Source organism: Oryx dammah, unplaced genomic scaffold (genome assembly GCF_014754425.2).
Source record: "Oryx dammah isolate SB20612 unplaced genomic scaffold, SCBI_Odam_1.1 HiC_scaffold_24, whole genome shotgun sequence".
Classification (NCBI taxonomy): domain Eukaryota; kingdom Metazoa; phylum Chordata; class Mammalia; order Artiodactyla; family Bovidae; genus Oryx; species Oryx dammah.
The window spans coordinates 12,066,032-12,093,122 of NW_024070208.1; the positions used below are offsets into that span (position 1 = coordinate 12,066,032).

A 27,091-nucleotide genomic window follows, 5' to 3' on the forward strand; every position below is an offset into this window, starting at 1 on the left:
TCTGTGTGGCTTTTGCTGTCTTGCATATAGAGTGGTCATTACCATCTTTCTAAATTCCATATATATGTGTTAATATACCATATTGGTGTTTCTCTTTCTGGCTTACTTCACTCTGTATAATAGGCTCCAGTTTTTTCCACCTTATTAGAACTGACTCAAATGACTTCTTTTTTATAGCTGAGTAATTAATATTCCATTGTGTATATGTACCACAACTTCCTTATCCATTCTTCTGCTGATGGACATCTAGGTTGCTTCCATGTCCTGGCTATTATAAACAGTGCTGCAATGAACACTTACACGTGTCTCTTTCAATTCTGGTTTCCTCGGTGTGTATGCCCAGCAGTGGGATTGCTGGGTTGTATGGCAATTCTAGTTCCAGTTTTTTAAGGAATCTCCACACTGTTCTCCATAGTGGCTGTACTAGTTTGCATTCCCACCAACAGTGTAAGAGGGTCCCCTTTTCTCCACACCCTCTCCAGCATTTATTGTCTGTAAACTTTCTGATGGCAGCCATTCTGACTGGCGTGAGATGGTGTGGTTTTGATTTGCCTTTCTCTGGTAGTGAGTGATGTTGAGGATCTTTTCATGAGTTTGTTAGCCATCTGTATGTCTTCTTTGGAGAAATGTCTGTTTGGTTCTTTGGCCCATTTTTTGACTGGGTCGTTTATTTTTCTGGAATTGAGCTGCATCAGCTGCTTGTATATTTTTGAGATTAATTCTTTGTCAGTTGCTTCGTTTGCTATTATTTTCTCCCATTCTGAAGGCTGCCTTTTCACCTTGCTTATAGTTTCCTTCGTCGTGCAAAAGCTTTTAAGTTTAATTAAGTCCCATTTGTTTATTTTTGTTTTTATTTCCCCTACTCTGGGAGATGGATCATAGAGGATCTTGCTGTGATTTATGTCAGAGAGTGTTCTATATTTTCCTCTAAGAGTTTTATACTTTCTGGTCTTATATTTAGATCTTTAATCCATTTTGAGTTTATTTTTGTGTACAGTGTTAGAGAATGTTCTAGTTTCATTCTTTTACAGGTGATTGACCAGTTTTCCCAAAACCACTTGTTAAAGAGATTGTCTTTTCTCCATTGTATATTTTTGCCTGCTTTGTCAAAGATAAGGTGGCCATAGGTACAAAAGACTGCACTCAAATAGAGTAGAAAAGTGAGTGCCAGGGTCTGGGCAGTGGAGGAAATAGGGAAAGGTTGGTAAAAGAGTACAGACTTTCGCATAGAAGATGAATAAATTCTGAGGATCTAACGGTGCAACATGGTAACTATAGTTAGAAACACTGTGCTGTATAATTGAAATTTGCGAAGACAGTAAAATTTAAATGTTCTCACCAAATAAATATAGAAATAAAAAGGTAAATACGTGACATAATGAATGTATATAACTCAGTAGGAGAAATTTTTTCACAATGAATCTGTAGGAAACATGTATATTACCATATGTAAAACAGATGACCAGTGCAAGTTCGATGCATAAAGCAGGGCTCTCAAAGCCCATGCTCTGGGACAGCCCAGAGGGATGGAGTGGGAAGGAAGGTGGGAGGGGCGTTCAGGGTGGGGGGACTCATGTGTACCTGTGGCTGATTCATGTCAATGTATGTGTGGCAAAACCCACCACAACATTGTAAAGTAATTATCCTCCAATTAAAATAAGTTAATCAATTAAAAAAAAAGAATGTTACAGGAAAACCCAAATGAACTTTTTAGCAAACCCAATATATCAAATCCTCATGCTATACACTTTAAATATAATTTTTCTTGTCAATTATACTTCAATAAAGGAAAAGATAAAAGTCTAACCACAGAATCTTCCCCATATCTTAACACAGATGCTACTTTTTGAAAACAAGTTTGAAAGTTATTGAAGTGGACTAAAATATTCAGAAAGTTCCATGGAGGGTTTAGCCAGCTGCCATGGAAAGTCCAGTTTCCCTTGCTGACCTGGTGAGTGTGCACGTGTGCAGAGCTGCGCCTCAGTTAAGCAGTAAATGCTGCGTAGCGTTCAATCGTTATTAGAAAAAATCAAATGATTAGCACCTCACTATTCTGTCCTAGCGATAATGCTGCCAAGCTCTGACCTGACCCCATCAGTGTGTAATCATACCCAGCTGTACAGGCCATGAAAGCATTTTCTCTCCTAAGTACTTTCTCTTACTCCCTAGATTCTATCTTATTCATCATTTCCTTCATCAAACAGGTGCAAGTTTACCAAATAAGAAGTTTAGTCAGTTCGTTTTAGAATCTCCTGAAAATAATCCAAGAAAGCCTAAATTTTAACTTCAAATCACTTCTAAATCATTTTGCCTACTCAGCAGAAATGTATTCTACGCAGTCCTCTAAAGTATCTTTGTTAAATGTCTATTATACAAAAGACATCAGGGAGGACACACAAAACACTAAGACTCTTCTCAAGGGGCTCTCGCTTTTCAGGAGAGAGATGACAGGCAGACACATAAGTCCAAAAGAAGTCAAAAGAAATCTAAATGGCCTGCTGTAACAATTCAGAGAATGGACCCAAACCTTCAGCCTGAAGTGTTCAGGAAGACTTTATTAAAGAAGTATATTAAAGAATATTACAGCCAGAGGGACCTTAGAAAACACCCATTCCAGTCCTATCATTTTACACATAAGAAAAAGAAAGAAACGAAAAAAGACAAAGCCCTTTAAGGAGAGATAGCAATGAACCCAATAGTACATACAGAGACAAACAGTCTGCATAGGAAGGCAGACCTCTGGATTCCCAGCTTTCTGCTTTTCCATGATCCCACACTGCCCTCTGAGACTGGGAGGATTTGAGCAAGCAAAGATGGGGGAAAGAAGAGAGCAGGCTGGTGACGATCAAACATTAAAATATAACACTGATAAGAAGGTATTTGGGCTTCCCTGGTGGCTCAGTGGTAAAGAATCCATCTGCCAATGCAGGAGATTAAGAGACACGGGTTCAATCCCTGGGTCGGGATCTCCTGGAGTAGGAAATGGCAAAACACTTCAGTATTCTAGCTTGGAAAATCCCAAGAACAGAAGAGCCTAACAGGCTACAGTCCACGGGGTCTCAAAGAGTCGGACATGACTGAGCAACTAACAAGAAGGTATTTGGAAAACAGTGTGTTAAAATCTGAGGACGTGATTTTCAGGGGAGAAATGAGACAAGACGGCAAGTGGAGTGAGATTAGACAATGGAAGACATCAAATGACAGCCTGAGAGACTTAGTTTTTCACTAGATGGTTTCATGGACACAGGTAGCAGAATTTACTTATAAAATCCAACTCAAAGTTCCTGCAACATTGGTATCATTATATGACACTGATCACCTTAGAGGTTTATAATGAGAGGATAAATAAAGAACCCTTCTGACATGAGAAAGGACAGTTAAGTGTAGCAAATTTCTAATGAATGCAAATCTCTGTTTTTCAATATTTCTCTTTCTCCAAAGTGGAGGGTGACACCCAACCAGTAGAAGAAGGGAGACACTGTGAGCTGCTGACGACAGCGCTAATTGAGAGAGGTTGCTCTGATACCCCACCTCCTGCTTGGCATCTCCAGGGGCTTTCAGCAGGGTCTTCCCAGAGGTTCCTTTGCCAACTCGCGTCAAGCCTGAAACTCGGTAGGATCTCCATCCTCACTGGATCCCGGGTTCACCCATGCACATGTAGAGAGGGAGCTGCTCTTCCCTCCACCCAATGCCGAGCCCTTTGCACCTTATTCTTTTCCTTAGGACTAGAAATAGGTGGCACAGTGGGAAAGAATCAGCCTGTCAATTCAGGAGATCCAAGAGATGTGAGTTTGATCCTGGGTTGCAAAGATCCCCTGGAGTAGGAAATGGCAACCCACTCCAGTATTCTGGCCTGGAAAATTCCATGGACAGAGGAGCCTGCCAGGCTAGTCAATGGGGTCTCAAACAGTCAGACACGACTGCATACATTCACACACACATGGAAACAGACTAGAGGCGTCATACGGGATCTCACACCAACATTCGCATAGCACTCTAGAGTGATTTCAAAGTACTTTCATAGTCTCTGTTTCGCTTATCATAAAGCAGCAGCAATCCTTGGCTCCAACTCTGCCTTCACCCTATATGTGCTGTGTTGTGATTAGTCACTCAGTCGTGTCCAACTCTTTGCAACCCCATGGCCTGTAGCCCGCCAGGCTCCTCTGTCCATGGGGATTCTCCAGGCAAGAATACTGGAGTGGGTTGCCATGCCCTCCTCCAGGGGATCTTCCCAACCCAGGGACTGAACCTAGGTCTCCCGTATTGCAGGCGGGTTCTTTACCATCTGAGCCACCAGGGAAGCCCCCTATAGCTCTCCCCAGTCCCCCAGAGAGTAGAATGCTCTCGCTGTCTCTCTGGTTACTGGTTAGCTCTAACTTCAACCTTTCAACTTAGACAACTCTTGTGAAACCCTATCTCTATTATCTAACTTAATTATAAACCCTGCCTTTACCAGGAAACTCTTACTGTAATCTACCCACTAAACCCAGGACATCAGGATCAGCTGGGATACATTAAAGCTGCTTGAATAGCGCAGCTTGATCTCTAGGGACCTTCCTTTTGAAAGCCTGCTCCTTAGCAAAAAAAAAAATTATTCCTCAACCGCCAGCTCTGTGTATTCTTGGTCTGCAGCTGTTGAGAAGCCAGCAGATTGTGTCTAAGGCAATTCAGATAACCACAGAAGATCAGAAAAGAGTGCACTGAGTATACCAGAGTTTAACAACTTTTGGGAGGTACACTGGGCTGTCAAGTCATCATTTTGCAAAGTGAGAGGAGAATCATGATTGTTCAGAGCCGGATGAGAACTTGACCTCCTGGGCCTCAGTATCAAGTACTGAATGTCGGACTATTAACTGATCCTCATCCTCCATGCTGGCACATAGACTCATCAGGAAAAAATTATTTTTCACTAAATAAAAGTTGGTAGGACTCAGCGTGAGGAACTCCGCCCATGGCAGACTTTATAAACAGTGAACGAGAAGACTGTGAATATTTTATTGCTCATTGTTTAATTCTTGCTTAGGAAAAAAAAAAAGAAACGGAGTATTAAAGTCCTTTTTAAAAACACAGTGACCCACAGATTTCATTGTAACTGAGCACCTACCATGAGCCAGGCATAGTGAGAAGTGCTTTCCATGCATTATCTCATGTGATCCTTACATTAGCCCAACAGAGGGCATACGATTTGTATTCCTAGGTTAGATATCAGGAAACTGAGCCTAAGCAAGATTAGCAATGTGCCCAAAGTCACAGCCATCTGTAAAAGAGTTGCAATTGGACCTCTAACCAGCTAACTGCCAAGTCTGTGAACTCAACTGGCTCATTTTTATTAAAAAAACAAAAACACTCAATTGGCCCGTTTTTATTTTTTTTTTAAATCAAGTTTGAAGCACTAAATAAAGAATATGTATTGTTTTTATAAGTTAAAAGACAGAAAGAAAGAGCAAACTTCTTTTGAAAGCTTGTTATCCTTAATTTTAAATTAATTTAAAAAACTATTCTCACTACTGCACTTGACTAGTCTTAAAAAAAATAAATAAATAAATAAAATAAAAAATAAAAAAAAATAAAAAACCAAAGGTGCTGTTCACTCCGAGTCTGGTAATTCCATTGAAGATTATCAGAAACCTCTAGATATTAGAATAAAATGCCATCCATCCCTCCACAGACACGTATTCAGTATCTACGACTGGGCAGCAAGCACTGGACCAGGAACAAAGGACACAGATGAGCGAGAAGCACGGTCCCTGCCCTTGAGGAGCACGCAGACAAGCTGCGAGGACAGTCATTCTACATGTGGACACAAAGACACATGACGAGTGTGATGATGGGGAGATGGAAGGAAGTTATGCAGAAGCAGGGGAAGCCTAACTCAGCTGGGACAAGAGAACACCTCCTGGCGCTGGAGAAGAGGGGTGTGGGAAGGGGATGGCGAGTGCTCCAGGCAGAGAGAAGAGCGTGCTTCAAGGACCAGAGTGGAGCTGGGGACTGAAGGAAGTTCAGAGCGGCTCATCGAGGTCAGTGGTTCAGTCGTGTCTGACTCTTTCTGACCCCATGGACTGTGGCCCGCCAGGCTCCTCTATCCATGGGATTTCTCAGGCAAGAATACTGGAGGGGGTTACCATTTCCTCCTCCAGGGGATCTTCCTGACCCTAAGATCGAACCCAGGTCTCCTGCATTGGCAGGCGGATTCTTTAGCCCTGAGCCATCTGGGAAGCCCTGAGTGTGGCTCAAGCTATCACCAAATTCAAGAAAGGAGGGAGCCAAACCTTAGGACTGGGGAGGTGGGCAGGGGCGGCTCCTGCAGGACACTCGACGCCATACCAAAGACTACACCTAAGGGCAACGGGGAACCAACTCGAGCAAAAAAAGCCTCAGATTTTAGTTTCCAAGTATCCATCTGGCTCAGAGTGCAAAGTAGATCACAGTGGGTGTAAGCTTGGGTCTAAGAACTTTGTATTAGGAAACCACTTCTGTAATCCAAGTGATAGGTGACAGTGAGCTGGGCTGGGTGACAGGTGTCGGAAACATAGATATTTATAAGGCAGAAGGGATAGGAATTGATGGAAGATTGAATGGGGCGGGTGGGAGGTAGTGATTTAAGCCCTGAGGTAATTCTAAAGTTTAGAAGGTAGAAGATCCTATTGTTTAATTTCAACTAGTCATCTAGCTAGAGGAAAAAAAATCATTTTTGAAAACTAACTCCATCAAGCAGAAGAAACATACGGCTTTTAAATTGTATTATTATTAGTACCTGGTTTCATTAGTATTCATTTGTACCTGGTTTCAGCCATAACTCACCTGGTTTCCCACCAATAATAGGTGTTCTCCAAGAAGAAAGTCTTTGAGCATATCTTCCATCACTATCATATGCTAGAGGAAAAAACGACTAGAGGTTAATTGTGGTTTGCATAATCAAGGTGAAATAAGAAAGTTAACAGTTATAAAGATATCTTCATGGAAAGAAAAACATATAATAGACAATACTCAATTTGATTATGCTAAAAAATTAAAATGCATGCTGTGATCAAAAATAAGTCATATAACCAATTGGGTCACTCATATTCAAGACCTGAAATGGTCTACCTTAGCAAGACTCAACCACTGACTGATACATATTTCAAAGAGTTTTTATAATGTGACTCAAATATTTTTCAGCTATTGTACTATGGAGAGTTGGCTTATAATTTAATGTGATATTTAAATTAACACTTACTAATGTAAATATAACAAAGGTTTTCTAAAACAACTGGAGATTTCATGGAAAATCTTACATTGACTTCTTAACTATGACTTTCAATGCATATGTGCAGGTTTAGAATTAAAAATGTCAGCAACTATACTCCAAAAAATTATGTATATTTAAATTTTTTTCATATTTTTAAGTTCAAAACATGACACAATATAATAAGATTAAAGTTGTTCACAGTAGTCACAGAGGAAATTACATTGCTCTTTTGTATCTTGAAAAATAGGACAATCATAAGTAGGTCAAAAAGGCTCAGCCAGGATTAAAGGGAGAACTACAGCCTGGAACAATTCATATCCCTATTTCCTCTTGGTTTTCTGTATCAAAACAATAAAGGCCTCAAAGTACTAAAGTTACTGAAGTTCTCTATTTGTGAAAAAGGCAACTTAACCTTTTACATCTTATACATGCTGTAGATATTGTTCTCGTTTGCCAGTCTTTTTTTTAAACTTGGTTTGTGATTTTTTTTTCTATATCTAAAATATTTTCCTTTTACTTCTCATGTTAAGCAATAACAATATTTTCTTCAGAGTTTCTAGAAAAACTAAAACAGTTCTCTCCCTCCTTCAAGAACAGATGAGTTTTCCTTAATGTTTATCTTGGTAATTTTTAAAAAATGCTTTCAGATAAACGATGGAACTGGAGTTTTAATGATGCCTGAAGTAGGGTCAGCTATTTTGTTCATTCTGGAGTACTTTTTAGAATAAAATGAGGTGTTATTAATAATTATGCTGACACAACAAGTATAAACAGGGACTATTTTGAGTAAACGAGGGTACACAGTTACCCAAGTTAAAAGGGAGACTTACATCATCTGGCTTCTAATTTGGGTTCTAGTGATAATTTGGTCTGCAGAACTCTTCTGTCTAACTAAGATGAATGATCAGTGCCAATTTCCAGAAAACATTAAGTTCTTCCAGAAATACCTGGGCTAATCTCCACGAAAAATAGATAGAAAAGTTGGAACAAACACCTAGATAGCAGGTAAAAAAGCAATGTGAATACTGAATAATAATCCAGACTACAGTTGTCACCTTTACTTTTTCTCATGTCTTCCTACTTTTTGCCCTGATTACACCTAACTAGATTATTCAAGTCAACAAACATTAGCTAAGGCTAAGGTCATGCCTACAGAGTTCTTCTCTTAACCTCTCAGCCCCCTTCGTGCCACAGACAATTTCTTCAAAGTCTCCTCTCCTGATTCCCTCCTACCTCTCTAACGGTTTCTCTCCTTGGTGTTTTGGGTTGTATTTTCTTCTTTTTGCAGCAATTCCTTAAATACTGATTTTCTTCCTTTTTCGGTTCTCTTTCACTCCCTTGTTACCTGCTTTCCTGGGAACCATGGGATAGGGCAGACCAGGTTAAGCCTTCTTATACGTGGGCACCCATCTGAAGGGGGAAGGAGGGCAACGTGCACCTCAGTGCTGGAAGAGTCACTGCTGACCCTACCCTCCCTGAATCCACTCATCCATTCCATGGTTTCAATCACTAACTTTACACTGATCTTCAACAGCAAGACCATTCTTCTTGACTCCAGCCCCACATTTCTGAGAAAATATTGAATTATACTTGGCTGTTTCCCCGTCTACTAGAACTTAATACACCCAAAATGTGGCTCATTCCTTTCTCCACAGCTTCATGCTTTAGCCTGTATTTCTAATCCCAATTAACAGCATCATTTTTTACAACCTGACCCAATCATCACCATCTTCCTGCCCAACTCAGTTGGCCCTTAGCAAAAGCTAAATCTAAGCTATCCAGCCAGCTCAAATTTACTGTATCCATTCTTTTTTTCCCCCTATTCCCATAGCTTTCGTCCAAGTTTTTTTTTTTTTTTTTCTTTCTCATCTCTGGCCTAGATTTTTACCCACCAATGTGGCATCTCAAACTTCAGTGTCTCCTTGAGTTAATATGTGCTCCACGGTACTGACAGTCATTTTTTGGTTCACAGTCATGTCAGTTTTTCTTTTCCCCCAAACCCTTTAAATGACTACTGCCTTCGGGACAAGGATTACTCCTTATCTTTTTGATTTGGACTCAAGTGCATCCCCCGTCACTCTCCTACTGTGTGCTTCAGTCACGGGCACAGTGGAGAATCATTTCCTCTTTACTCGTCTGTTGACTTTCCCAGCAGACCACGTGCTCCATGAGGGAGGCTCTCCGGCTTTCATCCGACAGAAAGCCCCATCGGCTCTCCCTGCCTCCTGTGTGGCTGCACGCTGTGTCCTCTCCACTCTGTCCCCACTGTCTCGGTCTTCGTTCAGACCCTCCCTAAGTTCACCTGGACCACAGCCTCCTCACTAGTCCCTCTGTGTCTCTGTTCCAACTCACAGGTAATAATACAGGATGAATGCAAAGAGAGCAAAAGTAGAAGCGTTCCTCAAAGCTTTCAATAGCTTTCTCACCACTTCTGAATAGGTTCCCAGTTCTTTCACTAGCAAGGCCCATATAATATGACCTTTTAACTCGTCAGCCTCGTTTCTTGTCATCCTTCCATTTTAAACCTCACCCGTGGCCACAGCAGTTAGTCAGATGTAGCTTCCTAAATGAGCTCCACTCTTATGTAGCCACGTCTCTGCAGACGCTAGTGTCTCTGCCTGAGTCTTTCAGCTTCACCTAGTGAACTCACTTTCCAGGACCATTCCAATCCGGGACCATCACCTCATCAATGCTACCATGGTAACCCACGTGTACTTCAATCACATTGTAACCATGTGTACTTGCTTGCTTTTCCCCTGGAGAGATTCAGGCAACTTGAGCCCTGGAACTGTGTATGTATGTACTTTAATCTCTGTGTTCTGACACTGGATTGAAGTTTGGGTTTAAAACCTGAACCAACTTTTTGGCCAATCCAATAATATCCTAGAACAAGGACAGACACAAGGCAGACATTAAAAAAAAAATTTTTTTTTCAGCTCTGAAGCTCATTAGGTTTAAGAGGCTACTAATCGATCCTCCAATTTCTCCTCTTTACTACTACAAGCAAAATATTCCTTAAATAGAGATATAATAAAAATATACTCCTAATTAAGAACATTCAAAATCTTTTTCCATCTTTCATTAATTCACTCAACACATATTCACTCAATAGTCACTATGTGCCAGGCACTATGCTATGCGCTAGAGATACAAAATTAAAACAACACAAGGTTTTATCTTAGTAGTGTGGAAAACGTGTTTTAAAAATCAACTACAACACAGAGTGGCAAGGAGACCACAGGCACAGAACAAGATGGTATAGAAGCACCTACATATTCAAGAGGCAAGGAAGACACTGCTTCATAGGTGAAGTGCAACAGAAAAGACGATAGGAACACATACAGCAAAACTGAATGTCATCAAGTCATCGTTCCAAGAACTGGCACAGCTAGAATTTTTCATTAATGGTTAATTCATAATGCTTTGTGAAGAGAGGGTACGTTTGGAGACAGGCTACAGAAATCCCTCAGGGCCACTGTGCAAAGTTCACAGCACAGTCCTCCACGTCTGGGTCACAACACCATGGCGACAGACACTGTGTTCAAGGGCACAATGGCCCTCCCTGCTTCCGAATTTCCTCCATTCTGACACGCTGGGAAGTCTTTTCAATCTTTGCTGCCATGGAGTTTTTCAAATTGTCACTTATGACAAAATTTCCTCATTCTTTTTAATTCATTCCTTTCTGCTACATGAACAGAGTGTGGTAGCACAAATGCTTGAAAATATTTTCCTTACAAGCATGTTTTGGTCTTTGACAGACAAGATTCTTTATTCCTTTGTGCCTTATAAGTAACCTTATTTTCTGTTCTTTTGTTCCCTGCTTGTATAAGAGCATTAATGCTCTGGAAGAAAAATAAAACTGACGTTAGTTAATGGCCCATAAAATGAAAAAAAAAAGAAAAAGCAAATCCAGGCTATGCCTTTCGCTATGTCATGGGTAATTATAATTTGAACAGACTTCAAAAATATTTAATCAAGACTTTTATGGAGAAAGAAGAATTTGCGTAGATACCTTTTATTGTTAATATAATGTAGGGATTATAAATTATGGTACTCATAGGACAAAAAAATATACTCCTAATTAAGAACATTCAAAATCTTTTTCCTTAGGGAATGGCAGATAAAAATAATTTACTTTAATTCTCTAATTCTTTAATATAGGGAAAATGGCAAGAAGTACTTCAAACAATTTGTAAATGTGGGATTATAATATACGTGCAAATTGGTGGCCAAATATTAGAGAAATATTTAAGTATGTTTTATATTATAAAATAAATACATGACCATATGACAGAAAATCTGGAAAAGAAAAAATCCTTTTATATTATGAATAATTTTCTCTGGAAAAATTTCTTATTAAAGTGAACATCTATAATACAACTTTCTGGATACACATTTATTTCTGTGTCTTAGTGGAAGCACCATATACAAGTGGAAATTGTCTACTCTGGTCCACTGAAAAAAAGATTTTAAAAAGTAAAGAATAGAAAAATACTAGGCATTTTCAGAAAAAGGGAAGAAATGTGAGGAAAAGAATACATAGGACACATCCTTTGAATTACTTGAAATGATTTAACTAACAAAAATGCAGGAGAATGAATGAGTGCTTTTTGTTTTTAATTTAATAATATATTCATTTTACTTGAAGTATAGTTATGTGTGCATATAAAATTCATTACTTTAATCATTGCAGCAACTCTTTCCATTCTCAAGTAACTTTGGAAAGAATTTACAACTTTACAATGCACTAATAAAAGATGTTTCAACACCTCATTCCGCAACATCTGAATGAAACTTCAGTTTAGTTCAGTTCAGTGCAGTTGCTCAGTTGTATCCGACTCTTTGCGACTTAGCAAATTACAAACATAAACATCAGTTATACTTGAACTGGAGTTAATTACCACAGTGTAAGAGGTAATTTAATTACCCAGGAATGCAAAATCTAGATCTTACCTGGATGTTGTCGTAGAACAAAACATCAGGCACTTTCATTTTCTCGTGGGCATTATAGATTGGTGCACTAACCGCGCCAATCCTCAGAGATCCAGAAGAGACTTCACCTAAACATTTCACATAGGACAGAGAATTACTTATAGCCCTGTCCTCAGAGAAGCCAAGTCCAGCCTGAACAGGATATAATATAGCATCTTTAACACTGTGTAGGCTCATCAAGGAATTTTAATCTAACATCTAAAAGAAATAAGCTTGAAGGTAGTAATAAAACATCATAGCTTTGCAAAAAAATCTTAAAAGCTCTACAAAAAGGTTGAAGATGTTTCAAAATATCAAAAATTTTATTTAAAGCAACATATAGATAAGATTGAGAATGGAAAAACCCAGAACTCGGTCAAGGCACCTTTATGAGCTGTTTAGTCAGAGATTCTAAAATACATATATTTGAAAATTCTGAAGTACCATGAATATAATCTTTTTTTTTTCTTTTTAGAACCCATAGAAGAATCCCCTAGAGCTCTAGTCAAAAATACAGATGAACTGACCCCAAACCACTAGTTTTAGGAAAGGTCCAGATCTGTACTTCCAAATAAGTACCACAGGTGCTACAGTTGTTCTGTGATGATTATATTGTATTATCCCCTATTTGCTTTAAATAGTTGGTCTAGAATAGAAAATGAGCTCCTTAAAAGCCATGAAACTAAGTTATAAATTTCTTCAAGTGAGGGGACATATCTCACATGTATTCTCTACAGTAAGGAGATACACATACTCACTGTATGTCACATTTGAAGGTCTATGATAATAACATAATAGTTTTAGTTGTTGTGGTCATATTGACCACAGTAGAAGCTGTTATTTATTGAGGACCTTCCATGTGCCAGACCTCAGCTTCGGCTCATTGTTTTCTCACATGATTTCATGTAAATCTCTTAACAAGGAGACAAGGATTATGAGGAAACTAAGAAGTACATGAATTAAATAATTTGCTTAAAATCACCCAGCTAGTATGGGTAGAGCTAAAAACAGAATTTCGTATAGGATGCTGCTCTTTCTGGGCTTCCCAGGCGGCTTAGTGGTAAAGAATCCTTCTGCAAAGCAGGGAGACATGGGAATCCTGGGCCAGGAGCATCTCTTGGAGAAGGAAATGGCAACCCACTCCAGTGTTCTTGCCAGGGAGATCCCATGGACAGAGAAGCCTGGTGGGCTACAGTCCGTGGGGTGGCGAAGAGTTAGTCATGACTTAGCAACTAAATGACAACAAGGATGTTCTTTCTGCAGTGTGATCTCCAAATAAATTTCATCCTGTGGATATACCTGAGCAAGCAGGTGGACAATTACAATGTCTTAGGCAACTGTCCCATCTTTTCTCCCTTCTCTTTAAAATTGGCTATTTTTGTGCTAGAGTATCTTGAAAGACAAGGAGAGAAACCAATATTTGCTTCTATGGAGTACCATGAACAATTTTGAGGTTAAAATAATTACACTCTCAGCCTGTTGAATCACTACTGAGTGCTACACATTTGCCAAAACACAGTAGACTTCTCCCTCCAATAGCTCCTTGCCATTTCCTTTCATTCACAAGGTCTATTAGTGGAGAAAACCATGAGCTGCCATGCCAAGAATTTACTATTTACTTACTACTTTCAGGTCTCTGAAAGAAAGAAAGTGAAGTTGCTTAGTCATGTCCGACCCTTTGCGACCCCATGGACAGTAGCCTACCAGGCTCCTCCATCCATGGGATTTTCCTGGCAAGAGTACTGGAGTGGGGTGCCATTTCCTTCTCCAGGAGATCTTCCTGACCCAGGGACTGAAACTGGGTCTCCCGCATTGCAGGCAGATGCTTTACTGTCTGAGCCACCAGGAAGTCCATCAGGTCTCTGAAACAGACCCCATATAAAACTGTAAAGGGAAAGACTGTGGGAGTGAATTTACTACACACTCGTATGCTGAGATGACACATGACTTCAGGTTCAAACAGCATTTGATACCGTCTATGACTTAGTTTGCAATGGCACCCCACTCCAATACTCTTGCCTGGAAAATCCCATGGGCAGAGAAGCCTGGTGGGCTGCAGTCCACGGGGTCGCTAAGAGTCGGATACTACTGAGCGACTTCACTTTCACTTTTCATTTTCATCCACTGGAGAAGGAAATGGCAACCCACTCCAGTGTTCTTGCCTGGAGAATCCCAGGGACGGGGGAGCCTGGTGGGCTACCATCTATAGGGTCACACAGAGTCGGACACAACTGAAGTGACTTAGCAGTAGCTGTAGCATGGCTTAGTTTATGAAAGATACCTATTTGGTAGATTTAGGACTTTAAGTAAATTTAAATAACTCAGCTAATGTTTATTGCTAAAATGTCAAGCTTAGGGAAAGGCGCTCAGAGAATGGTGATTTTAGTACTTCCCTGGTGGAAAGGTGGCTAGCAGTCTTCTAAGAAATCTCATGGGATGGCATTAATCTGGTAAATTTGTCAAGGTCCTCAGTCCGGCAGGCTCAAAATCTGATTTTATCCTTACAATAGAGGGCATACCCAACTCCCAGGAGAATGTTAAAGACATATATTTTTATCTATACATAAATTGATACATAAAACCAGAACTGCAATATACTACACTGCAATGAAAACTGAAAATTTCATATAGACAACATGATATATTGTTTCTATATAAGCACTTTATTCAGAAGACTTGCATGGAAAGCCAAATCCTTATCAGAAGGCTGTTTGGTGAACCTCATCCTCTGAACAGGAGGATAAATTACAGGAATTCTCTACAAGAAAGAAGATATTAAAGATGAATGGGACCAGATAAGTCAAAAGTCTCTTAGTTTCCTTATCGCCTGCCTACACAAGGCTTAGATGGGAACTGCCGGCACTGGCTTATTACCAAGACTAAACAATCTATCCCGTGAGTGATGCAATCTTTCTTTTGGCGGGGGTGGGGGTGGGGTGGGGGATATGTTGAAGGATTCAATCAAGTGCTGTTATGAATCTCCAAGTCCCAGAGTTATTCTGTCTCTGAGTTGGCTCTGCGTTTCTGTAGCCAGATCCATCAGTATGTTGAGTTTATAGTTTTACTGTAAAAAAATTATCTCCTTAATATAAAGTTCTTGTTTCAGTGTATCCTCAACTATTAAAAACATCTACTGCAAAGAAAGTCACAATAAGTCCCTTTAAGAGAGTGATCACACATTGGATATTTCTATAAGACAGTTAATGACCCTCAAAAAACAGAGAACCTGTCATTGTGCTCTAAATGAAGAACAGGGTACTTTTACAGAAAGATCTAGACCTCCCTCAAACTCAAATTATACTTATGGTTATCCCGAAGGAAAGTAGCACAAAAGACAATCAGGTAGAAATGAAAGGAGTAAGAAGGCATGACGTGATACTCTATTATTTTAGTCTACATCAACCTAGACAGTTTCCCAAACATGTCCTGTAGGACACTGCTGCTGCTGTGTCACTTCAGTCGTGTCCGACTCTGTGCGAGCCCATAGATGGCAGCCCACCAGGCTCCCCTGTCCCTGGGATTCTCCAGGCAAGAACACTGGTGGTCCCCAAAATGGAAATGTTGTGCAAAGAGAACAGAATGCTAGGTCCTATGGTGAAATACCCTTGAAATAAAAGGTAAAACAAAGTTACATTTTATTTACAGTAGGAATTCTCTGAGCTTTTAATATTCATGTCAATTGTGACCTCTTGGGGGAGGACCTACATCTGGTACGCACTGAAATAAAGGAAACATTTTTTAAAATAAAAGATCCTTCAACACAATACATGAAACAAAATGAGTGGGGATCAAAAACATTTTTAACTGAAATAATAATAATAAATTATTACATTATTATTAATATAATAATATGTAGCTCAGATGGTAAAGAATCCGCCTGCAATGCAGGATACCTGGGTTCGATTCCTGGGTTGGGAAGATACCCTGAAGAAGGCAACAGAAACATTCTCCAGTATTCTTGCCTGGAGAATTCCATGGACAGAGGAGCCTGGCAGGCTACAGTCCATGGGCATGTAAAGAGTTGGACACAACTGAGCAATTTTCATACACACACATGTAATAAATAATACAAATATTTAATAATTCACTTAAAAGAGAAACAATTCAAATACTTACATTTGTAATCCTCCAAATCAGACTCTGGACTATTATCAGTACTTATTTCTATTGCAGCATCTGCCAGATTTTTTTCTAATGCTGACCTTGCAAGGCTTGGTAAAAACCTGGTGGGGTGGGAAGGATGGATTGATAAAGTCAAAGCTTTCTGTGATTCCAAAATATCTTCTGACACTTAGACAGACACGTGACCAATTAAGGATGATCCCTCTTGATCTGTGAAAAAACAGCTTGATAATACTTAATCTTCTGTTTTCTAAACATAGCCCATTTCCCACAGCAATCTTTTACAACTTTTAATAGGGATTCGTGCTTTTTTCCATAAAAGCATTATATGCCACTCATTAAATTTATTCTTAGGTTTGCAAAGTTTTCTATTATTATTTTGAATGGTATTATTTTTTTTTTAATTTGACTTCTTTATTGATTTTTACTGGAATATATGGATAGGAATATCACTGACTTGGGTGTATAAGTAATATCATTATATTCTATATGTTCTAAAATGTAGTCTACATGAAGCTTCTCTTGAATGTTTTTATGTAGCTAATCATATAACTTTTAGCCAGTCTAAAAGTACAAGAGGCAACATTCTTGTTTAGTTCCTAACTCTATAAAGCAATATATCCTAAGAATGTTTGCTATAAAATTTTAGTACCTACCCTTTATCAGATTAAGAACTTCTCTTTGATTCATGGTTAGCTAAGCATATTGTTTGTTCACTTTTGCTTTGGTTTGTTTTCAAGTTTGGCTGCTGAGTTCTATCAAACCCTTTTTAACGATTTATTAAAATGAAAAATTTTCTCAGTAATATGTAATGTGTTAACAGGCTTTCCCTTGTGGCTCAGACAGTAAAGAGTCTGCCTGCAGCACAGGAGACCCAGGTTCGATCTCTGAGTCGGGAATATCTCCTGGAGAAGGAAATGACAACTGACTCCAGTATTCTTGCCTGGAAAATCCCATGGACAGAGAGGCTGGCAGGCTACAGTCCATGGGGTTGCAAAGAGTCAGACTTGACTGAGTGACTTCACTCTTATTCACTCATGCTAATATGGTAAATTTAAAAAAAGAATATTGAAATTTCTTCACATTCTTGAGGTAACTCCAGGTTGCTCGTAATTTATTTATATGGATAAATTATATATATCTACATTTGGTTTGTTAGTATTTTATTTAGGATTTCTGTACACATTCCATGAATGCAATTTATAATTTTCCTTTCATATATTACTCTTGTCTGGTTTAGGTATCAAGATTATACTAGACTCAAAGTGAATTCCTATGGTTTCACTGTCTACTCACTAGAATGGCCTCTAAAATGCTTTGTGTATGATTATTTCATTCATTCCAAAGTATTACTTTCCCTTAGGCTTTGAAACTCTTTGTATTACTTAGCATTGACTATTTACTTCTATTAACTATAACTTAGTTCTGACTAAGAAAACACTGTCTAGATAATAAATCTATCTTTCTGTATGTATTTTCTTCAGCTCATAACCCTAAAAAATAGGCAATTGAGGCATTTTTTTCTAATTTTCATTTAGAAGCTGAATTATCTACTTAAGAGAATCAACTTTACTATTTCTCATGATTAGTATTCAAAGAATTACTCCAAAGCACTGAAAACGAGCCTCATTTTAGCCTCATTTCACCACAGAACAAACTGAAGTGGCAGCACAAGGAACTTGCTTTGACTACAAGAAAACTGTCCACTAAGCTGGAAATGTATAGAGGGCAGTTAAGAGGTTTTCCTAAGCTGAATACAGTTTCTCTTTTAATTCCTCTAATGTAACAAGGAATGAATGGACAACAGTCATAACCACCAGAAAAATAATTAAAAGATCATGTGAAAAGAGTCTAAAAGAAATCTTCAGGTCAACTGGATGGTGTTATTAATCTTTTCTAACTATTCTTTTAAAATACCTTCATGTAAGCATGATTCTGTAAGGAAATTCTATGTCAGTGTTTAAAATAATTTCCAAACAAGTATGAAAAATAGTAGTGTAGACTGAAAAGATGCTAGTTTTTCCATACTTGGGCAACAGGACATGTCATACTACCCTGCATGGAAAGCTCCGGTGCAAATTTAGGAGGTGTCATGTGTAATGCTTGAGACCTCTCTCTCAGAATGAACCAGTATTCAAATGCCAAACCTACTTATCCTTAGTCACTACTGTCTGATTTGAGTAAGTAACTTAGCTTTATCACATATAAAAATCTCTCTCTTATTATGCCTAAGTAAAGGTCCATCTAGTCAAGGCAATGATTTTTCCAGTGGTCATGTATGGATGTGAGAGTTGGACTGTGAAGAAAGCCGAGCACCGAAGAATTGATGCTTTGAACTGTGGCGTTGGAGAAGACTCTTGAGAGTCTCTCGGACTGCAAGGAGATCCAACCAGTCCACTCTAAAGGAGATCAGTCCTAAGTGTTCATTGGAAGAACTGATGCTAAAGCTGAAACTCCAATACTTTGGCCACCTCATGCGAAGAATTGACTCATTGGAAAAGACCCTGATGCTGGGAGGGATTGGGGGCAGGAGGAGAAGGGGACAACCCAGGATGAGATGGCTGGATGGCATCACCGACTCGATGGACATGAGTTTGAGTAAATTCTGAGAGTTGGTGATCAACAGGGAGGCCTGGCGTGCTGCGATTCATGGGGTCACAAAGAGTCAGACACGACTGAGCGACTGAACTGAACTGAAGATAATGAAGGGAAACACTGCATACAAGGCTGAAAAAGCTACACGTTCAGACTGACTTTTTCCAGACCTGTGAGCACAGACTATCAAACTTCTGTGTATTATTTTAGCAAAGACCCAGAAAGTTGGATTCAGTGAGAAAGGAGAATATGGTTACCTGGAAAGACAGGCTTTGGTGACAGCATTGTGAAGGTTCTCGTTAGGGTACTGTGACAGCCGACGAGAAATCCTCAACAGCTGTCTGGTAGAAAGGGACGCCGCCAGTGACTGCGCCTACCAAGAGGCAAAGACAGGCTGGTGAGGAGTTACGTTTCAACTTGCTGAAAGTGCCTTTGGATGGGTATCATAGCAGAATTCATTATTCCTGAATGACAAGGCCAAACTTAACTATGTACTTACAGTTAATGAATTACAAATAAACAAAAACCAATTTACACTTAAAACATCCTTAAAGACAGCTTTAAAAAAAAAAATCCATGAAAAGTATTTATTAAATTCAATTAAAGTGCTGTGTATACATGTGTTTTGTTTTTTTTTTTTTCTTTTTTTCTGAGGAGGGGAAGGAGGTTGGATGGAGGAAAGATGTTACATTGTACAGATTGAACCTGACTTAAGGATAGCCCTTATGTACAACAAACTGGGGCTTCCCCAATGGCTGAGTGGGTAAGGTATCTGCCTGTAAAGCAGGAGACACAGTAGAAGGGGGATTAATCTCTCCGTCTGGAAGATCCCCTGGAGGAGGAAATTACAACCTACTCCAGTTTTCTTGCCTGAAAAGTCCCACGGGCAGAGGAACCTGGCTGGCTTATAGTCCATGGGTCACAAAGAGTCAGACAGGACTAAGCGAATGAACACACACACATTCATTTCCACTCCCACCATGCTTATACAAAGCGAAACTGTTAAGATAGCCAGAAAATGCTCTGAGCTGTAAGTAAATATCTGGCTTCTGAAATAGAGAAAAGGAGTTGTGGACACTTTAGGCTGCTGATCACAGAGGTGTCAACCAGTTATCTCCTGGGTGGCAGCTTACAGTTGGGAAACCTTCCCCTACACTGTTAGAATAATTTTACTTTATATTCTTATTCTTCCACAAATCCCATTAAGAGAGCTGCTAGTAAAGAGCTCAGGACATCGTTAAGTACCAATAAACATTTGTGGACTTGAATTTGAAATTATCTTAGCAGACAGCATAATGCAATAGTAAAGTTTATAAGCTTTGGAGTCAGACAAATCAGTCTTCCATTTATTAGCTACGTGATTTTTGGCAAGTTACTTAATCTCTTCAGGCCCCAATTTCCTCATTTTTAAAATGACAATAAGAAAGCCCTCACTTTTAAGTGTTATGAGTATGAGGATTAAATTAGAAAATTATTCTAAAGCACTTAGCAGAGGTCAGACACATATGGGTGCTCAACAAACAGCAGCAATTATTATTCAAAGTCAGCCTCCTCAAAATGAAAAAAAAAAAAAATCTAACAGGGAACGGGATCTACACGTTAGCAGAAATCCAATGCATCAGATTGTTACTGGCCTCGTTCCTAACTTAGATCAGCAGCATTAGAAGATAGTAGTTTTCGCTGAAAATCAAGAGGAGAACTTTTAAAGAAACTGGTCCTCTCGGGTGGGGGAGGGGGCAGAAGAGGCCAGGGTGAAATGTCACTGAGTCTGACCAGGGCAGTTAAGTGGCCCTGAGTCCCTCAGGAAAGGGAAAGGGGATTCTATCAAATTAACAAAGGATTCAGAACGGATGGTGGGAGGATGCTAAAACTACACTACACATTTGTTCCTTTTAACACTTGGCTTTAGGTCATCTCTGCACCTTCCAAGGAAGCAAAAGAAGAATTTATTGCTCCTTCCTCGTGTATTTCACAGCTCCATGAAATGCAGGTCTGCTGTTATTAGCATTATATTTCAGCTACAACTTGGATTAAACACTACTTTGGGGACTAGGTTAGGAGCATGACCACTATTTATGACATATCCTTTTCTCTATTACAAAACACATTCTAAGTTTCAGGGACTTCATAAGCAAAACATTTGGTTCAGGCTTGTTCAACAAATTTGCATTCTAGACACAGAGACAATATTCAAATATAAAGAAGCATAAAGTGCAATTCAAAATAGCATATAATTTAATGCAAAAGTAAGTAGAGCACTTGACAACTGCCACAGGGGCTTAAAAATGTCCCAGTGGGTAGGAGAAATGCTATGAACAAAGGGAGGAGAGCAACAAGGACAGAAATACATGCAGAATGTAAGGGAAGCAACCCAGCTTTACTAGAGGGTCCTGCTGCAAAGTTTACTCCCAAATATCAAAGATCCATGAATTACGCCTAAGGAGCTGGTGTTTCTTCTACAGGCAACAGGACTGTGCTATGTGCAAAGCAGCAACATGGGTTTAGAAAGACTAACCTGGCAGTAATAGGCAAAGCAGTTGAAGGACAAAAAACTGAGGCAGGAATCAGAAAGGTACTTCAATTACTTACTATAAAGAGATAAAGTCCTAGAGTAAGGTTAATTGCAAGAAGATGGAAGTTGTTCAGCCGCTAAGTCGTGTCCGACTTTTTTGGTGACCCCATGGACTGTAGCCCATGAGGCTACTCTGTTCACGGGATTTTCCAGGCAAGAATACTGGAGAGGGTTGCCATTTCCCCCTCCAGGGTATCTTACCGACCCAGGGATGGAATCCATGTCTCCTGCATTGGCAGGAGGATTCTTTCCCATTGAGCCACCTAGGAAGCCCAATAAGAAAGAAGAGAAGGGATTAAACAAATGTTTCAAAGGACTTGGCAAAGGATAGGTATGAAACAGTAGGAAGAATTAAGGATAAGATTGTTTTAGCTAGTATGACTGAAAGTGTCAGAAGTTAAATATGACTTAGCAATTCCCACTCAATACTTGAGACCATGAAAAATTCCTATTTTAATCATGGAAAATGACAAATGACTCCAACCAGAGGATTCTATGACAAGAGTCCCGTTAAACCGCATGTAACTTTCCAGGTTAAAATATTCTAGTCTAATTCCAAACATGACACTGAGTTCGGGGTTCGTATTTCATTCCAGTGATCAAGAAGGACTTCTCATGAGTTTGAAAAATACTGAGTCAGTTGATAATACCAAGTGCTTTACAATAATATCCAGTATTAAATCAGAAAGAAGCTTTAGGTTGAGCCACTTAAGTGTTGAATAAAGGGTTTGGCTGTTTCTGCTCTCACATTATTACCAAAGAAAAATTGACAATCTAATTTAAAAATCCTAATACACTTAACATTTATCATATCAAATTTCTAACTGAAGTTTTATCTTCCAAAATAGGGTAAGGATATGAGCATATTGAAGAGCACATCTCAAGGGTTTTTTTGATTAACATAATCAAAATCGCAATTCAGCTTAGAAATATTAGAGGTTTAAGATAAATTGTTTAAAAAATAAATTCTTTTTTCCTCTTAAAGAATTATTTTTTATGAAAATGTAATGTTTGCTGAGAGAGAAAACTCTAGGGACAACCTATTAATTAATAACTAATTAATTTATTCATGCATTCATCAAACATTTGTTAACTTTTCTACTATGTGCCAGGCACCAGGATGGGAGATAGTTGGTACAAAAAAGATACTTTGACCCTCCTCTGTCTCCCTGAAAACAGGAAGTGAACCGCCCATGAAAAAAATACCCTCCCTGTACCAGGAGGCTAGAAGGCATCCTTAGCACCAGAAATAGGGAATTTAGGGCTGAGAGGGTTATATTAACAAATCTTGTTTCTTTTTCACTAAATTACCACCCAAGCCCAAATGTCTTTGTATTGTCAATTCTTCACAATTTTATTGTTTCTTTGTCTAAAAGGTATAAAAGCTGCCTGCTTTGGTCACTCCTTTAAGTCTCAGATTTTTATGGGGCTCCTGCATCTACAAAATTAAATCTGTTGTTTTGCTCTTGTTAAACAGTCTCATGTCAATTTAATTCTTAGGCCACCCAAAGAACTTAAAGAGGAAGAAGGGAAAAGTTTTCTCCCTTATATCATTCCAAACATAAACAGAATCAGAAATAGAGAATGAACAAGGAAAGAGAACTTAGAAGCTAGAGATAAAGTTGCTGGCATCCACACAGAGGTGATACTTGAAGCCGTAAGAATACATGAGACTGCTCAGCAGAGGAGACAGAGGAGGAGAGCCACAGCTCCAGGAACACCCAGGTACTCCTCTAGAGCTAAAACTTGTTTTCTGTGACACCAGCCAGGAGAAGCTGGAAGAAATGTTAAAATCACTGAAACAGTAACATATACACATAGGAGAAAGCATAGCAGAAGGGGTAAAAATATCAGCTTAAAAAATAGATTTTAAAGCACTGAACTCTAAGAATATAAAGCAGCAGCCTGTCAACAACAGAAAATTCCATGGAGAAAACCCAGACTTACTGTTGGATCCTGTGTCTCTCTGAGTTTGTGCGTAAATGACAACAATTTGTCCAAAGCTACCGGAGGCATATCTGGGACCTATTTTATGAGATGATTAAGGAAAGAAAGAATAAATTGGGATATATGATCAAGGAACCAGAAATTATGGCTAGTTATCAAACAATATTAAAATTATGCTTTTATAAAGTCTCTAATTGTAGGTATCATGCTTAACCTGTGGATAAATTTGCTTTTTCATCTTCTCAGGAAACACTTTTGCCTCTGCTTTCTCTTTAGGAGTCAGGTCAAGAAGATATGGCACATATATACAATAAAATGCTACTCAGCCATAAAAAAGAATAAAATAATGCCATCAGCAACATGGATGCAATCAGAGAGTATCATACTAAGTGAAGTGAAGTTAGAGAAGGACAAATACCATATGATATCACTTATATGGGAAATGTAAAATATGACACAAACAAGCCTATCGATAAAAACAGAAACAGAATCACAGACATAGACTAGAGCGGGGAGGAGGGAAGGCGAGGAGGGATGGGGAAGAGGAGGGAAGGGGTGAATTGGGAGTTCAGGATCAGCAAATGCAAACTGGTACGTATAGAATGGGTAAACAACAAGTCCCACTGTACAGCCCAGAAAACTATATTCAACAGCCTGTGACAAACCAGAATAAAAAAGAGTATGAAAAAGAATGTATATAATACATATATCGGAGTCACTTTGCTGTACAACAGTGATTAATACAACATTGTAAGTCAACTATATGTCAATTTAAAAAAAAAAAGAATCAGGTAAAACCAGGCCATTCTTCATCTACAATTCTATCACAAGGATAAAACTGAAAGGAACCTCTAAACAATTAAAAACTGGCATATAGTACACCCATAAGAAACTTCCCATGTATCACATCCATTTTTGTTAGCTTCAACTCTAATTCAGGCATTTTTCTTATGAAACCAAACTCCTTCATTTAGCAGCAACCTTATACCTATGTCTACTAAGAGACTTAATACATTCTTGTATAAAGGGAAGATGCTCAAACTGTCCATTTTTTCAAGGACTTTAAAACCTGTAATAAACCATAATGGAAAAGAACATGAAAAAGAATGTATACGTATATATATATGCATATACACACACATATGCATTTCTGAATCACTTTGCTATATAGCAGAAACTAACACAACATTGTAAATCAACTGTATTTCAGTAAAATAAATATGAAAAAAATCCCCACATACCTAAGGGGCATGATCTACTTATCAATGAAATGTAAAGAACAGTTGCCCAGAAACATACATTGACTGCTTTTAAGTACACTGAGTTTAATATGTATTTGAATTGATATAAGAAAATTTTACTTAAACAATAACAAAATTAAAATTTTAACTTAAAAAGAGCAGAAGGAGATGTTAGAACAATGATTGGTATAACATGACAATTTCAGAAACAAACTGTTCATGGTTTCTCTGGGCATTTAAATAATTGGAATTTTTAAAATTCAAAGCTCTATACCATATGTACTCATTCATTCTTTAAATCAATCCTGTGATGTAATAAGTAGTATCATCCCCATCAGTGGATCTGACATTTAAAGGCAAGTTTTTTGACTTTAAAGTCTACACCCTTACCCACAACCATGTTCATAAGACCTAAAATTAAATAATTCATTCTAGTATTTCAAAGGGGATAAGTGCAGTTATTAGTGATCTAGAATAGTACTGTCTAGCAGAACGGTCTATAATGATGGAAATATTCTTTATGCTATTGGCAGGCCATGGCCATTTGAAATAAGACTGAGCAACTGAATTTTTAAATTTGATTTAATGTGGCTAGTGCTACTACATTAAACAGTGAAGTCCCAGAATTCCAAAAGTGCTAAACACACTGCTTGGTTAAGGCAGACACCACAATAAGAGATTACAAACACTAAAAGCCACTAGACAGCTAACCAGTTAAGTATAGGCTATATTACAATCCCAAGGGGACCAGAAATACCTAGGATTTTCTACAAAACCTATGAAACTAAAATATATTTGGCCTCCTTTTGTAGTTGGAGAAGGAAATGGCAGCCTACTCTAATATTCCTGCCTGGGAAATCCCATGGACAGAGGAGCCTTGTGGGCTTCAGTCAGTGGGTTCACTGAAAGTTGGACACGACTTAGCGACTAAATCACCACCACCACCCCTTAGTAGGAGCTTTAAATAGTCTCCTTTGGCTGAATCTAAAAGGAAAAAGAATCCCCAAACTGTCTCCATGGGAGGAAAATGGAGAGACAGCCCAAATGCCTGGTTCTTAAGGTGTGGTCAGCATCAGCATCGCCTGAGTACTTCAGACAAGTAAATTCTCATTTCCATTCCAGAATCACTGGCTCGGCGATCTGTAAGTTAACAAGCCCTCCAGATGATCCTGAAAAGTGTTGACGTCTGAGAACCATTTTATAAGGAAATTTGGAAATAAACAGTGAGAAAAAGCCAAAAATATCCAACTCTGCTCAAGCAGGTGTCAAAAATGCTTTAAAAAGAGAGTAACTGAAGGCAACAGGCTTGTGCTGGCCTCACTCTTACCATTTCCTTAATCACTTGGATTTCTTCACTTTTGACAAGTGGTTTCATGTAATGGAAAAAGAACATGGTTAAGAATTCTGGCCCCAGCCACTGCTGTGTTGTGCTTCCAATAACAGGGGGTTCTGCCAAGGCGATGATTCTGAAGGAGGGGTGAACAGGAAAAATCGATCTAAAAGGAAAAAAAAAGCTTTTTAAGCATAACCTTTTGTGTCAGAAATTAGGTCACAGTAGCTAAAGCCTAGGCAATAATAAGACTATGGTACAGATAAAGCTATTACCCAAAGAACAAGCTTTGAAAAAACAAAGGTCAGGATATTCTAAAAACCTAAGATTAAAACAAAAGAAGAATTACCAAAGGTTAATATATGATGTACCATGTCAACTGATGAAACTCCATCACTGGCATGAATCACTGTTTTGGAAAACACAAATCCATGTTTTGGATACGTTGTTGTACCTACAATAAATTTACTCCATAGTCCCTTGAAGAAAAAAGTGAAAGTGAAAGTCACTCAGTCGTGTTTGACTCTTCGTGACCCCATGGACAATACAGTCCATGGAATTCTCCAGACCAGAATACTGGAGTGGGTAGCCTTTCTCTTCTCCAGGGGATTTTCCCAACCCAGGGATTGAACCCAGGTCTCCCACATTGCAGGCGGATTCTTGACCAGCTGAACCACAAGGGAAACCCCAAACAGTTCATATTCATTACATAGGTCCCCTGTCTTTGTTCAAAATCTCCTGTCTTGCAAGGAACTTCTATGTCAGTCATAGAAAGACCAAGAAGCATTACTCAGGATGAAAAGACTTTTACAATGCAGAAAATTTAAGTAGCATAGGGGATCAGATTAAAATTCAAATTTGGATTGGCAATAAGAATACTTAGGTCTTTAAAAGGTGGAGAAAAGTGAACTTCTATGTAATTCACTCTTTTGTCATTTAATAGGAAACAATGTGATTTTTACAGTGATCTCTTTGATAAATCCCTGTTAGGGAATCTGAAGATGTAAATATAAGATAAGATTTCCCATGGTTTATGAAATGAACTTGAGTAGTTTTAGAAGAAGGAGCTAGAAACCCTTTATCAT

The 27,091-nt window shown here is 38.8% G+C and overlaps 1 protein-coding gene across 1 annotated transcript in view; it reads right to left on the bottom strand.

The window, feature by feature from the left end:
- VWA8 (von Willebrand factor A domain containing 8) overlaps positions 1-27,091 on the bottom strand; it is a 380,884-nt gene that overhangs the window by 240,550 nt on the left and 113,243 nt on the right. The window contains exons 15-20 of the mRNA XM_040267183.1: positions 26,004-26,172; positions 23,436-23,513; positions 19,174-19,289; positions 16,316-16,422; positions 12,182-12,288; positions 6,802-6,873 (exon numbers count right to left, since the gene is read on the bottom strand). Coding sequence (XP_040123117.1) covers positions 6,802-6,873; positions 12,182-12,288; positions 16,316-16,422; positions 19,174-19,289; positions 23,436-23,513; positions 26,004-26,172 — 649 coding nt within the window. The remainder of the gene's footprint in view (positions 1-6,801; positions 6,874-12,181; positions 12,289-16,315; positions 16,423-19,173; positions 19,290-23,435; positions 23,514-26,003; positions 26,173-27,091) is intronic.